At 51.3% G+C, this 13,692-nt stretch overlaps 1 protein-coding gene across 1 annotated transcript in view; it reads right to left on the bottom strand.

Moving 5' to 3' along the window:
• The window catches only part of CDH22 (cadherin 22), a 43,279-nt gene that overhangs the window by 3,119 nt on the left and 26,468 nt on the right, over positions 1 to 13,692 (bottom strand). The window contains 4 exon segments of the mRNA XM_008497897.2: positions 858 to 1,109; positions 6,134 to 6,251; positions 6,552 to 6,673; positions 13,286 to 13,422. Coding sequence (XP_008496119.2) covers positions 858 to 1,109; positions 6,134 to 6,251; positions 6,552 to 6,673; positions 13,286 to 13,422 — 629 coding nt within the window.

Below are 13,692 nucleotides of genomic sequence, written 5' to 3' on the forward strand. Positions count from 1 at the left end.
CTCCATCAGCCAGGGTCACCAAGAAGCAGCTGTGCTGTGCCACTGTCTGGGGAGGCTTGCATGGGCTCTGGTGCAGACCAAAATTTTCCTTTCCCATGCAGCATGACTGCTGAGACAGGAGGGACAGATAGATAGATGTATGGCTGGACAAACAGGTGGATTCTGCAGATGAGCTGGAGAAGGGGGCACATGAATCTCAACAGCAGCCAAATGTTGGGAAGGTGAATGTGGAGCAGATGGCACAGAGCCTGAGCAATGAGCTGCAAATGTGTCCTGGATCATCATCTATTCATCCCATCACCTTTAAAGCACCAATGTGCACTTTATTCATCTGGGCAATTAAGCAGAAATTTGTTTGCACTGCACTGGAAAATTAAACCAGTGTAAAGTGCACCCTGTGGGAAACGGTTTTCTAAACAGGGGCACAGCTGGAGGCCAGGAGCAGACCACTGAACCCACATGCTGGCTTTTGCAGATGTATGACCTGCCCTGAGGAGCCAGCACTGATGTCAGAGGGCTTTCAGCTACAGTGTCCATCAGCTACTGCCCCATGGTATACCTGAGGGCTCCACAACACCCCTTTCATAGCCCCTTCCTGGGTGCACACAAGCTCACATCTCCCCTGCACCTTCACACTGTGCCATGGTGGCCCAGCACAGGCTCGTGCCAGCATGCCACTGTCTGCCAGCAGCATTCCCACTCACTGCAGCTGCCAGACAAGGGGCAGAGGGCCCTGCACTGTGCCCACAGCACCACCTGCGCTATTCTGTGTCATGCTGGATGGAAGGGAGATGGGACAGGACAGGACAGGACAGGACAGGACAGGAGGAGGCCAGTAGAGACAGGTGGGCACTCACCGACCAGGATGAGGACGCAGACAAGCAGTGCGATGAGCGCACCAGGGCTCAGCGTGGCTGTCACAACATAGGCTGTGCTGTTGCAGGACTGGATGGCCCCAGTGCTGTCACAGCCACAGACGCGGATGGTCAGAGTCCCCGTGCTGCTGAGGGCTGGGGGACCACTGTCCACCACCAAGATGGGAAGCAGGTACACGTCCTGCTCCTGGCGATTGAAGCCCATTCTTTGTGTGTGCACTGCAGCCGTGTTGTCTGTAGGGAACAAGGAAACCCACAGTAAAGTCAGTCCCCTGGCACAGCCAGCAGGACTCAAGATGAGCACTCAGGTGCAGGCGGGCTGCTACCACTCACGCAGCAGCTGCTCATGTGCCAGCTCCAGCGATCACCCAAAGAAGGGATGGGGCCTCCCTCCTCTCCACCACAAGGGAGCAGGGAGCAAGTTTGTGGCTCGGCTGCATCGCAGACCTTCAGCAGCCCATGGTTTTTGGTTTGGAGGTGCTCCACCCCAGCACATACCCCTTCCTTCACCAGACACCTCAGTCAGCATGCACAGGGTATGGCAAACCTAGCATAGAAGCAAGAGCACAAGGGTGTCTGAGCTGCACTGACAAACAATGCAGCCAACAGTCACTGGTGAAGTGTCCTGTCTCAGCTGGAGGGCCAAGTACCCCAGCATCTTTTGTAAGTTCCAAAGAGCAGGCAGAGTTCCTTTCAAGCCTCCTAGCTGCCTTCCTCTACATCTGCTCAAATCCTATTTTATCTGCTCAGACAGTACAGCACAACCCACTGTGACCCCACAGGCCACTTCATGGGCCCCTCCAGCACTGTGCACCCAAGCAGCAGCTGCACACAGGTGACACAGAGCAGGGTGGGTAGCAACAGTGACTGAAAATCAGCTTGACTCTGCTTATACATGCTACTCATTGCCTGCCAGCAGCTGAGAGGGGCAGGAATGGATTGAATAGTAGCTGAACAATTGTGGCCAGATGTCAGAAGTTGCTGCTGACTGTCTGCAGTCTTTATCTACTTAAACATAGACTGGTCAGCTCACAGCAAGGTGCTGCTGTCTACATACTCTCTGCTCATTGCACCTGATTTATGCTGGACTGGCCCCTTTCTGTATCAATCAACTCTTCGATCGGAAAAGACATTTAGTCTAATTCTGGCTCTTGGGCTGCCTGCCACCATGGAAATTGCCATATGGATCGGGTGCTGCTTGGAAGCACACAGGGCATGGTGGGGACAGGAGACAAGCCAAGCACAGCCCAGAGGGCTGCAACACCGAGTTGCAGGACAGAGGTATCCACTGGCCCAGTGGGATGTGGGGCAGATCCTGGCACCACCATGCCAGGCAAGTAACCAGCCTAAGCTCATGGTCTTTTTTTTTTTGACCACAGAAGTAAAGACGATTTTGCCCAGACGTGGGAAAATGTATCCTAGAAAATGCATCCAAAGCAACCTCCTACAAAACAATTTATTTTCTCTTGGTACAATTGTTTCTCTATATGCAGCTGACCCAAGGCAGCTGCTTCAGGATGTGTGCCCTGGCATAGACTTGTTTGTATCAGCACAGCCATAGTCATGGCAAAGAAAAGCCAGGCAGGCCTGACCCTGCAGCCTCTCCTGTCTCTTCCTCTGTTGCAGCTTTCTCCTAAGTCCATTTCTGGGGTCACGTGGTTGAGAAGCAGTGTTTCCAAGGAGCTGATACTGAAATTTGAACAGACGCTTTCCTGCACAGATGAGGCTAGATCTCCATGTCTTTGTTTTTTTGCAGAGTCCACATGTGGTTGCACCTTGTGCTATGGTCACAACATGCTAAATGTTGTGCCATATGTTCGCTGAGGCCCCAAGCCAAATCATTTATTATCACTGCCCTTTTGCTACACAAATTGACATATCCTCCACAAGCTTCCTACACCACCCTCTCCCTTGTCACACCGTGCTGTTATGCCACGCCATGTCACGTCAGCTTGTGCCAGACCGGAGATGGCACCTTTGCCAGCTTGAGGAGCAGGCCACCAGACAAAGCAGAAATCAGCATGGGCTGAGTGAGCAGGAACTAGGCAATGTTGCTGAAAGAGTAAAGTTTAGGAACACAATATACTCTAGTGGTACTGTAACATCAGTAGGAATAAGCCAATATTTAGATCTCTCAGACTCCTCCTCCGAAGAGGCTCTTAGAAACTTCAAGGAGAGAAATGATAAATCCTTCTCATAACTCCATATTGCAGAGCACTAGGAGAGCAGAAGGGAGCAAGCTGCCTCTCATTGCATTTTGATATCCCTGCCCCAGACTCCTGGGGCCACATGAGCATCTGCCTTCCTCTTCTCCAGCTGCTGTTCTGCAGCTCTGGTGCCCAGGTACACCAGCTCAAGGGAGGTGCCATGGCTCCTGGCTGGGCCTGTGGCCACACTGCCCCAAAGGGCTCCCCAGAAAGAGCAGACCCCCTCTTACAGCCCCAGGTGGGTGCAGCTGGTGGGAGAAGAATCTGATTTTTCCCTTTTGTCTCTTCCTTCTCCCAGATCCTCTGGGTGCCAGGCCACAGTACCACTGCTGCTCCTTTACCTTTCACTCAGCCCCCGTGGGGATCCGATGCTCTTTTCCTCCCTTCATCAGATAAGCATCTTTGCTGCTCATGCTGAGAATGACATCCGTGCAGGGCTGGAGGAGGCTTCCTCTGTCCCGAGGCAATCCTCGAATCCTAACATTTTGCTTTTGATTGTTATGATTTTCAGATCTTCTATTACCCATTACATGCTCCTAATGAGACCTGCAGAGAGTTCAGACATCTGCTTGCCTAGCCCTTGAGCTCTGGAGTCAGTAGCTCCATGTGTCGCTCCATATTATCTAGCACCCCTTCCAGGTTGCTGGGCTCGGATGCTTTCTACCATCCCTTCCAACGAAATTAGTGTTTCCCAGAGAACATGATTTCAGGCTTTAATTACCTTTGATCTTTCTGTAATCATTTTTTTTCAGGCCAGAAAGACCCAGCAAAAGGTGAGTTACGAGGCAAAGGATGCTGAATGCCTTTGGAATGGCACCAAGTGGACCTGGGTGAGGTCAGCTTTTCCAATTCTGTGTCTTTGTTTAGGCACTTCACTTTCTGGGCATCTTCATTCTGGATCAAGGCCATTGTTACCACACATGACATTTATTCCTTGTCTGATGAATTAAAAAGTGCTTGAGCACTGCCTTGGACAGAGCAAAAGCAAAGAGAGATAGCTAAAAGACCAACTCCTGCAAACCGCCTGTAATTCAGCTACCACAAGATCTCCTGCAGGGTCAGCTTTTGCTCTTGTATCCCTGACCTGCAGCATCCAAGCCAAGGCGGCTTTTTGCTGGGTGCTCTTGCCCCACCTGATGAACTGCCATGGGGAACATGTCTGAGGAGATGCTGGTCCCTGCTGCACTGAGGACAAGTCACCCTCCTGAGATGCCTTTCTGCTACCTTGCAGGAGCTGAGGGAAGTAGGTGCAAAGCAAAGGAGAAGAGGGATTTAAGCAAAAGCTTAGTGAATCCATCTGTGCTGACATCCATCAGTGTCACTCCTTGGCTGCAAAAGCAGTATTTATAAATCACGTTTCAAAACTGGCTACAAATTTGTACAAAGAAACAGATGGGCTGGTGGCAGTAGTTTGTCACCACTGATATTTATATGGAGAAGCAGAGACAAGTGCAAGAGTGGTGAACACACGAGAGAGGGGTAAAGAGGGAGACAAAGGCAGAGGCAGCAAGGGAGCCCATGGGATCAGAAGGTGAAGGTGAGCATACCCCAGGTGCTCAGTGGACTGGAGAAAAGGAGGAAGCAATCACAGAGAGGGAGATGACACTAAAATACACACGTTTGAAATGAGGGGTGCCTCCATCTGCACAGGCAGCCACCTCCTCTTGCTGTGGAAGACAGCGTCACTCAGCAATTGGGAGAGTCTCCAAACATCCTGGGAATAACCCTGCAGCAACAGCATTTGTTTTCCCAAGAACAGAAGGTGGGAGGTGATGCCAGCTTTTACTCATTTTATGCAGTGTTGCAAACATGCAAAGTTTGTGGGATCATTTAGCACAGAGGATTACCCTGTGCAATGAGAGCCTCGTCTCACTCAAGAGAGCAGCAGCTCTAGAAGCAACAGTGGCGTGTGTGAGCCTGGGTCCTGCATCCTCCTGCACCAGGAGGCTGCTGGGGAACTGCAGCTGCACAGGAGCAATCCCTAGCCATCACTGGGCAGAGCAGCACGCCCTGAGCTCCAGCCCTCCATGAGCTCAGGGCCCATGGCTCTGGGATCCAACTCATCCACCACCAACACCCTGGCTGAGGGTAGGGAGAGTGGCCCCAACACCCCAGAGCTTTGGGAAGGGCCTGGGTGGGGCTGGACACTGTGGTGTAACTCAGCTCGCTCCAGCACATTTTCATGAGGTCCCTCAAAGAAAGTGCAGGAAGTTAATCACTGGGTGTGGGGCAAAATCTTTCAGAGGATTAAAGCTTTCTTACATTATAAGAAAGGTCTTGTGAACAACTGCCCTCTGAGTGCAGGGGGAGGGACTCGGGTCAGGGGCATCTGTAGTTTTTAGGACACAAAGCAGTATCAGTCCTTCTACAATTATGTTGAAGGTCTTGTCTGGGGGTTCCATTTTGACTACCCCTAATAATGCTCAACCAAACTAAGCAAGCATGTTCTTATATCAGCAGAAGGTTCCTCTGACAAGCTCAGAACCAACTAAATCAGGCTTTTTACAGATTAAGTTGCAAAAACAGAGAAAAAAAAAAAGCAACCCAAACCAAAGAAGTGGTTCAATGTGATCTGCTGGCTTCCATCTGCACTGGCCCCTTTGACAAGTGCATATCTGGCTGGAGAAGATCCTAGCATCTGCAAGGGTCCTTGCTGTACTTACTGCTGCAATCAGCACCTAAAATCACCAAACACTGAGGGACTGCCCACCCATGCTCTAGGATTTACCTTGGAGAGGGATAAATGCCAATGCTCAAAGCATGAGCACGTGCTCATCTATAAATCCATGCCATCCCCTTGCCTGCAGGCATGTTGGAGATTTTGCATCAAGTAAGGGACCAAGAGCCCTGAAAACACCAGACTGCACAAGAGGAGCTTTGGACTCTGCATACCCTCCTTGAGGAAATCCAAACTGCTGAATGACCAGTCCCACCATTTCAAGTTGGCAATCTATGAGCTATTGTAGCCCACAGCCCCATCTCCCTCCCCACATCCAGCTGTGCTGCTCAGCCTGGAGGTGGCAGTACTTGGAAGGCTGCAGCAGGGCTTACCCTTAATATCCAGCAGAGAAAAATGGCGGTTGTTGATGGCTTCAGGTGCCAGTGTGAAGTAGAAGCGATGGCCGCTCTGAGGCTCATCACGGTCCACTACACTTACTGTCTGGATCAGCTGCAGGTAGAAAGCAGAGGTGAAAATCAGTGTTGCCTCTGCAGCTCCTTCCACAGGTCCTGCTCACTGGGCCCTGCAGAGCATCAGAGGGTTCTGTCAACATCAAAGGACAAGCCTTTGTCCCTGCAGACAGGCTCAGCTGTAGGACACCAGCAAAGCAGCTCCTGGTGTGACAGCAGCTGTAAGGGAAGCTGTTGGGGCAGAGGGACAGGATGGGCACAGCCTAGAGTGCTGCTGGCAGATGAGACTGCTGCAAGCGCTGGTGGAGACCCAGGAGAGGGGCTGGGGGACACCCAGTACCTGGCCTGGCTTGGCATCCTCACACACTGCAGCTTCATAGGGGGTGGCGAGCTCAGGTGGGTTGTCATTCACATCCAGGATCCGGATACGGAGAGAGGCTCTGGATACCTGTGAGTGATTATCTGAAACAAGAAAAAGAAACAGCACTTCAGCAGGAAGTTCCATCTGCTGCTGGCAGGGACCAAACCCTCCTGCGGTCTGTCCACCCAGAGGCTGTGGTGGCCACGCAGCTGCTGCCAGCACAGAGTGTCACACAGCACTGCAGCTCTGCCCACTCATGGCACACACCAGCACTGTGGGATGGAGGTGCCACAAAAGCATCGCTCAGCCTCACCACACCTCTTAGAAAAAGAGGTAAAGAAATCCAGCCACTGGGCTGCCTACAAAGGACTCCTGAAACACTGCTGTTAGCCTGTTCTACCCCTGGGAAAGCTGAGCAGCCCTGGGCAAGTCCCCATGACAAGAGTCAGTCACCACCGATGAGCTGCAGCCAGAAGGCATAAAGAGGGGACAAGCAAATTCAAACACTAGAACATCACACCTGGACTTGAATCTTGACATTTACACCCCAGAGGCTACCATAAACAGCTGAGAGAAGAATAAGCAGAGCCAGGACATGAAACAGCTAGCACCAACTGAGAGCACAGGGCAGTAATGAAACTTTCCACAATCACCTCTGCCACCCTGGGGGATCTGGGGCTGAGTGGTCTCAGACAAGGCAGGAGGCTGAGCCCTGGGCCTTGCACACTGATGCTGGACTTTGCATTACCATCAGCATCTTGAACATAAACTCAGCATCACCTGCCAGTTGCCACAGCAGAGCCAGGCAGTGAGATGGAAGTAGCCCTGAGCCTGGCACAGGCAGTGGTGCTGGGGCCTCACAGCCCACTGCTCTCCCTCAGGACACACAGAGTGGGATTTACAGCTCCACTCACTGCAGTGCTGCTCCACCCCACGGCACGCACTGCAAAGGTACATTGAGCGCTTGCTGTAGGATTATAAATCACTCTGGAGGGCCTAATATTTTCTGAAGCACCTCACGTGCTTCCAGAAATGAGAACTCCCTCATACTCCATCTCCTTTGTTTTACCCAGAGGCTGACAGACCCAATGCTTCTCTCCTCGCTTGAGCAGGAGCCCTGCTGCCTGTTTGTCTATAAAATTAATGCTGGCCCCCGCAGATCAGATGGAGGAGGACCCAAGGGAGAGAAGATTTAGTGCTGCTCCATAATTAGCCAGGAACCTAAGCCCCCTCCCCAGAGGTGCCTTCACCCTGCTCTCACATTATCACTCCCTCTTACCCAGACCAGCTGCTCTGGTGATTAGATGGTTGTTTTCGGGGGAGGGAGGCAGAAGTCGTGACTAAAAGCCTAGAACGATGTGTTATTTTAAAAGGTATATTGCTGCAGTGAAATAAACTGCAGTTGCTTTCAGGAAGAAAGAAAGGGGGAGGCAGCAGAGCAGGAAGCCAGAGGAAGGGGGGATGCCTGATGCCCACTGGGGCCACAAACAAATAGGAGGAAAAAGGTTTCAATTTCTGCAAGGAAGAGGATGATAGCACCCCATCAACCGCTCCTCAGCCTGCAGGATGATGGAGAACTCTCCCCACTGCTTAGCACTGAAGCAAGCTGGCACTGCTCTGGAGGAACTGCCAAGAGAAAAATGAAGAAAGACAGAAAGAGAGGGGAGGAAGAAGAGCCAGGGAGCCAACCCTTTCCTCTTCCTGACTGCAACCTGAAGGAGCAGTTCCTTCCTGTTGCCCGGTGATGCCCAGACCTGCTGCAAGCAGGAACTGGTCCCAGTGCCACCAGACACTTCCCAGGACCTGCAGGCATGGCACATGCAGTTGGAGGCTCTGCAGGGCCAGAGCCTGAGCACATCAGCTTCCCTTCAAGAGCACCCCTCACAGCCTACCACGAGGCATGTGACCAGCACATTTAGAACTGGGCACAACCACTAGCCTGTCCTCTTCCACAGCATCAGCAAGCAGCTGCCAGGAGTGTTTTATTCTATGCACGTGAGAGGGGTCATCCATGTGCCACAGCAAAATGCTGAGGACCTGTGCTGATCCCTCTGCCAGAGCCGTAACTAACATCCTACTCCCCTGAGCACAGCTCAAAGCACAGTTGTCCTTTCTAAATCCACCCTGTCATAAAAAAGCTCTCCTTCTGCCCCTTCCAAAATTGCTGAAGCCAGACGCTCACGCTTACTCCTTGCTCAGTGACAGGGTGAAGATTTGACGTCTCTAGGAACATCAAGGTTAGAAACTCAACCGTTGCATCATTGGCTGCTCTTCAAGCAAGGTACACGTCAGTTTCTTTTTGCTTTAGCCATACTATGATTGTTTGAAGGTTCCTCAAATCCCTTCTTTATCAACTCCACTCTTTCTTTGAGCCAGTACCTGGATTTATGGGTGTAAAATATGAAAAATGGTTGGATGTCTTTGGAAAACAAAACAAAAAACAAACTCCAAAACAACTCTGAGATACATTTTCTGTAACTTTTGTGTCATAAACTGAATTTATGATGGTCGTGTGAATAAGATAGTTGGAGTCCATTTGTGATAAAAAGCACAATGCACCAAAGTAACGCAGACTTCATATCTGAGAGTCCAGGAGCTCTGACCTGCACTTCCTCTAAATGCTCAGAGATTCATGCACGTGCCCCTACATATGCTCCAGTGCACAGAACTAAATGCTCCACAGGCATGAACCACTGCCAGGAAGAACAGCAGACAGGGTAGATGTGGAACACACAGAAAAGTGCCATTGCAGGGCAAGCACCTGGCCAGAAGACAGGACAGAGGGTTGCACATGCCAGGCTGAGAGTGACTGGAGAGGAAGAAAGGCACCTTCCATTGCAGCGTCTCTCCTTGGTATTCCAGCTCAGCTGACTAACATGCAGATTAGTTTAATTATTTCTTCTTCTAAAATAAATTATATTTTGCAGTAGCTGCAATATGTTGTGTCAGGCAAAATTACATTCAATATTTTTAAACTAATTGATGTCAGCCTTGAGAAAACCTGATTGACAGCAGCAAGGAAACTAGGCTGCTACCTAAATGCTTTCCTAAATTAAAATTAAACATGCCAGTTTTCTGTATTTCCTCCAGGAACTGGAATGCTATTAATCTGAAAAGAAAGAGGAAAGAGACATGGAAAATGCACAGATCGAGAGGGAGATGCTGGAAACACAGCAGTGTAGCACAGGAGCTTCAGGCAGAAGCCTGTTGCCTTTGCCAACACAGGCTGAATTCTACTGGAGATGCTGGAGCCTGCAGAGGGTGGGGGACAGAGTTCTGCCCCTCCCCTGCATACTGCAGCATCTGCATTGTCCTCCATGATACAAACTGTGCAGCTCCAGACGAGCAGCAAGTGCAGCCCAGACAGCACAAGGCCAAATTGATCCAAATACTGAATTCAACATTTCCATATTAGTAGGGAAGCCAGAAGAGGCAGGGGTGGAATTCATTCCTTGCCATTTCAGCAAACTGGGAGAACAAAATGCAGATGAGAAGACAGGGATGGGCCATTCTGCTTTCCAGCACTCACGCCACGGCTGTGAAGCACAGGGTAGGTTTGAAGATGTCAGCACAGCTGCCTGGCTGCAAAACCAAGCACTGATGGCAAGGACAAAGCAGGGCCATGCCAGGGGTACAGCCTGCCAGGCACAGGCAGCTACATCAGAGGATGGAGCTGAAAACGTGGCTCCCAGCTGAGGGGAAGCAAAGTGGAAGCAGCAGTTAAGCCAAGAAACATATAAATGGCTCTCACCTCTCCCGAGTCCTGCCCAAACTCAGCAGCTTGAGAGTCATTAAATCGCATCCAAACACAATGCTCTGATTAAAGCCAGTCTCCAGCAGGAAGATTTATCATCTCAATTACCAGCAGTGGACACAGCAGTCAAGGCCTCATCATTTTACATGAGCAAAGAGGAAAACAGGAAGAGAATCACTAATATTAGCCCAAAGAAGGTAAACAGCTTGTGAGTGAGATGAAGATTTATCTCTGGAACCACTTGGCCTGGTCCCAGGCCAGATTTGCTGAACAGTCCCCATGCTTCCTGCTGGCTGCCACACAGCAAGGCCAAATATTCTGCCAGTCACCTGGGGAGTGCCTGTTCTGCAGGGGTGAGCTGCCCCCCTCTCCTTCCACCAGCAGCACAGCAGCTCAAGGGCCCAACCAGGAACCTTCTGCAGCTTCTCAGATGCAAACCCACTCCCTATGGGATCCGCAGGTGGGGCACACACCCCTGCTGCAGCGGGACAAAGTCCCTGATGGGGCTTTCAAAGGTGGGGGGACAGCTTGAGGAGGCTGCAAGGAGGTGTCACCTTGATGCAGAGTGCTGCATGCCTGTGGGGAAAGATGGGAGCCAAGTGGGGACTGAGCAGGGATGGTGGGAACTGAGCAGGGACAGGACAGTGGGAACCAGGAAAGGACAACTGCCCACCAGCCCCAAGGAGCTGGTGGGTGCCAGAGATGAGCCTGGGCAGCAGGATGACATGCAGGCTCTCTCCATTCTTCAAAGTTTACATCTCACTGAGGAAAGAAAAATGGTATTTTACCACTTGCCTCTGCTGGAGCTGATAACACGGTGCCCAGGCATGCAGCAGACCCCACAGCAGCATAGAGGGGACAGCCACCCCACTGGCCACGTGCCAGGACTGGCTGCACCATACACACCGGTGTGGAGGCTCCCAGCCACCCTGTGCCCTGCCTGATCCTGTACAGCCTGACAGCTGCTGCACAGCCCTGCTTCAAAACCCCTCCATCACTCGGAAGGCTCTACCTTTACAACTGCCCTTTCCACCAGAGGATTCAGACATAAATTGTACTTTAAATTCAATATCAGTCATTAATATTTCATTATTACAAAACGTTAAGGATAATGTCACTGGGAGGAAAGTCTGGGCAGTAAAAATGGATGAGTCAGAGCTCACCACAGGAGAAGTCAGAGCACTGAAGACTCTCCCTGGCTTTTGAAGCGATGCAGCCTGACAGCCTTCCCTGCCAGAGGGGAGCCACAGCATTTACTGACTTGTTCTGAAATCCTAGCCACTGCGTGTAAATATTGTCCTTCTGATTCTTGTCACCTCATGTTTCCTCTGGATGGTGAGTAGTGCTGCAAACCCACCATCCCTCCTCCCCAGCCAGCACTGGCAAAGCCTCCCCGCAGAGCCTCCAGACACACCACAGCCACACTCCTCCCATTACACTGGGCAGTGCCAGCTCACCTGCCCCTTGCTGCAGGACACCAGGCAGGACTGACAGCAACACCACACCTTGAGCATCCCAGCCCTGCCAATGTGAATGGCTGTCACCACAGCACGAACCAACCTCTGGGTCCCAAGTCAGGCCCCAGCATGGATCCCTGAATGTGAATGGCATCTTCCTGCTCAAGAAGAAGCAGAGACACAAGGACCAGAACTCCTGAGGGGTCCCTGGGAGCAAAGCTCCTGCCCACAGGTCTTGGCATGTCTGCAGATGTTAGAAGGTACTTCGCAGCCAAAGCAGATCTCTGGTACTAACTGCTTTGGGGTGGCAGAGCACAGCAGGTCCCATGTCGCTGCAGTTACTTGCGCATCCAAACCGTGGAAAACTTTGAAGGATGTGACAATGCCTTTTGGCTTCCCAGCATGGTGTCTGTGACTGAAACCCTTTCTCCATTTTCAGGCTCAGAAAAAGGAGGAACATCAAGCCCTCCCTGTGGCCCCACCACACATGAGAAGATGCAGAGCCCACTTTAAAAACATGATGGAGGGCAGCAGGACACCCAGAAGCAGCTTCCTACCCATAGTGGAACACCTGCAGGGAAGCAAAGCTTGCACTTTGCTGCTATTATTTTCTTTTCATACCTCAAGAGGAGTTTATTCAGAGCTACTTTGAGCAGCGGGACCCAGATTTGTTCTTTTCTTTCTCAACTGGAGAAGAAAAGACAAACTGAACTTCTGCTGGAAGCGTCCACGCCAGGCTCCACTACCCCCCGTCAGACGGAGGGAAAATAAACTAACAAAACCTGCAGAGCCACTAAGCTGTTCCCTCCCAGCTCTCCCACATGGGTGTCTGCAGATCTGGCAGTTACTGTAAACACAGCCTAAAGGGTAGCACAGCCATAAAGGAAGGAAAAGACCACACCAGGGCTCTCCTGGGAAGGTCAGAAAGGAGCTGCCGTGCTGGGACCTACCATCCACTCCTCACTGTGCCTCACCAAGCCTGCAGCCACACCAAGGGCAGGCAGACCAAGGAGAAAGGGCACAGGAGGCATCCCAAGCCACAAACATAGCATTCAGGTACAGCCTGCAGATCCCAACCACCACCAGCACCCAGCAGAGGCGGTGGAGGCACCAGAAGCTTCTGTGCCATGGGGCTCCAGTTGATGGGGTGTCTATACAAGGGCTGAACTGGGGGGGTGCAGGATTGGTGAACAGACTCCCTCCAGCAGCCCCCAAAACCACTCAGGGAGTGAACTGCACAGAGATGGCTGGCAGAGATGGAGCATATGTAACACAGATTTGATTACTGTTCACCAAATATGCTATTCAACTATGCTCCCTTATTAACGCTCAAGTCAGGAAGACTATTTTTAGATTGTCTAGGGAGATGTCAGACTCAGTGCTGCTGATTTTTTTTTTTTTCCCCCCACTTCAGTGTTAATTAACAGTTGCATCCTGGCCACCCCTGCAGTGAATGCACCCATATTTCCACCTCTGCCCCACAAAACACGCCTCCATCTTACCTTCTTCCATGGCCAGGACAGTGATGTTGTGCCACCCTGCTGTTTCCCGGTCCAGGACCTTTCCTGTCACAATGGCACCTGTGCTGGCATCGATGTCAAAGATCCTCTCTGTATCTGTGCTGCGGTCGATGGCGTACCTGAGACCAAGCAAAAGGGGAAACTCTGAACAACTGGACGTGCCAAGCCATCGGCCCCCCAGAGTACAGGGATCTAACTCCACAGGCCCATTGCTCCCGCTTTTTCACTGCTACAGCACAGTACATGGAGGCCATAGTTCTACAAGGCTGCAAGCCCGGAGCCTTCAAATGAAAACGAAGTGCAGCTTTTGGTGCATAAAGTGGAATTAAGCACAGACTGTGACAAGGGAAAACTCACTCTGATGAGAAAGAACCTTATGCTCAGGACAG

Source organism: Calypte anna, chromosome 20, assembly GCF_003957555.1.
Source record: "Calypte anna isolate BGI_N300 chromosome 20, bCalAnn1_v1.p, whole genome shotgun sequence".
Lineage (NCBI taxonomy): Eukaryota > Metazoa > Chordata > Aves > Apodiformes > Trochilidae > Calypte > Calypte anna.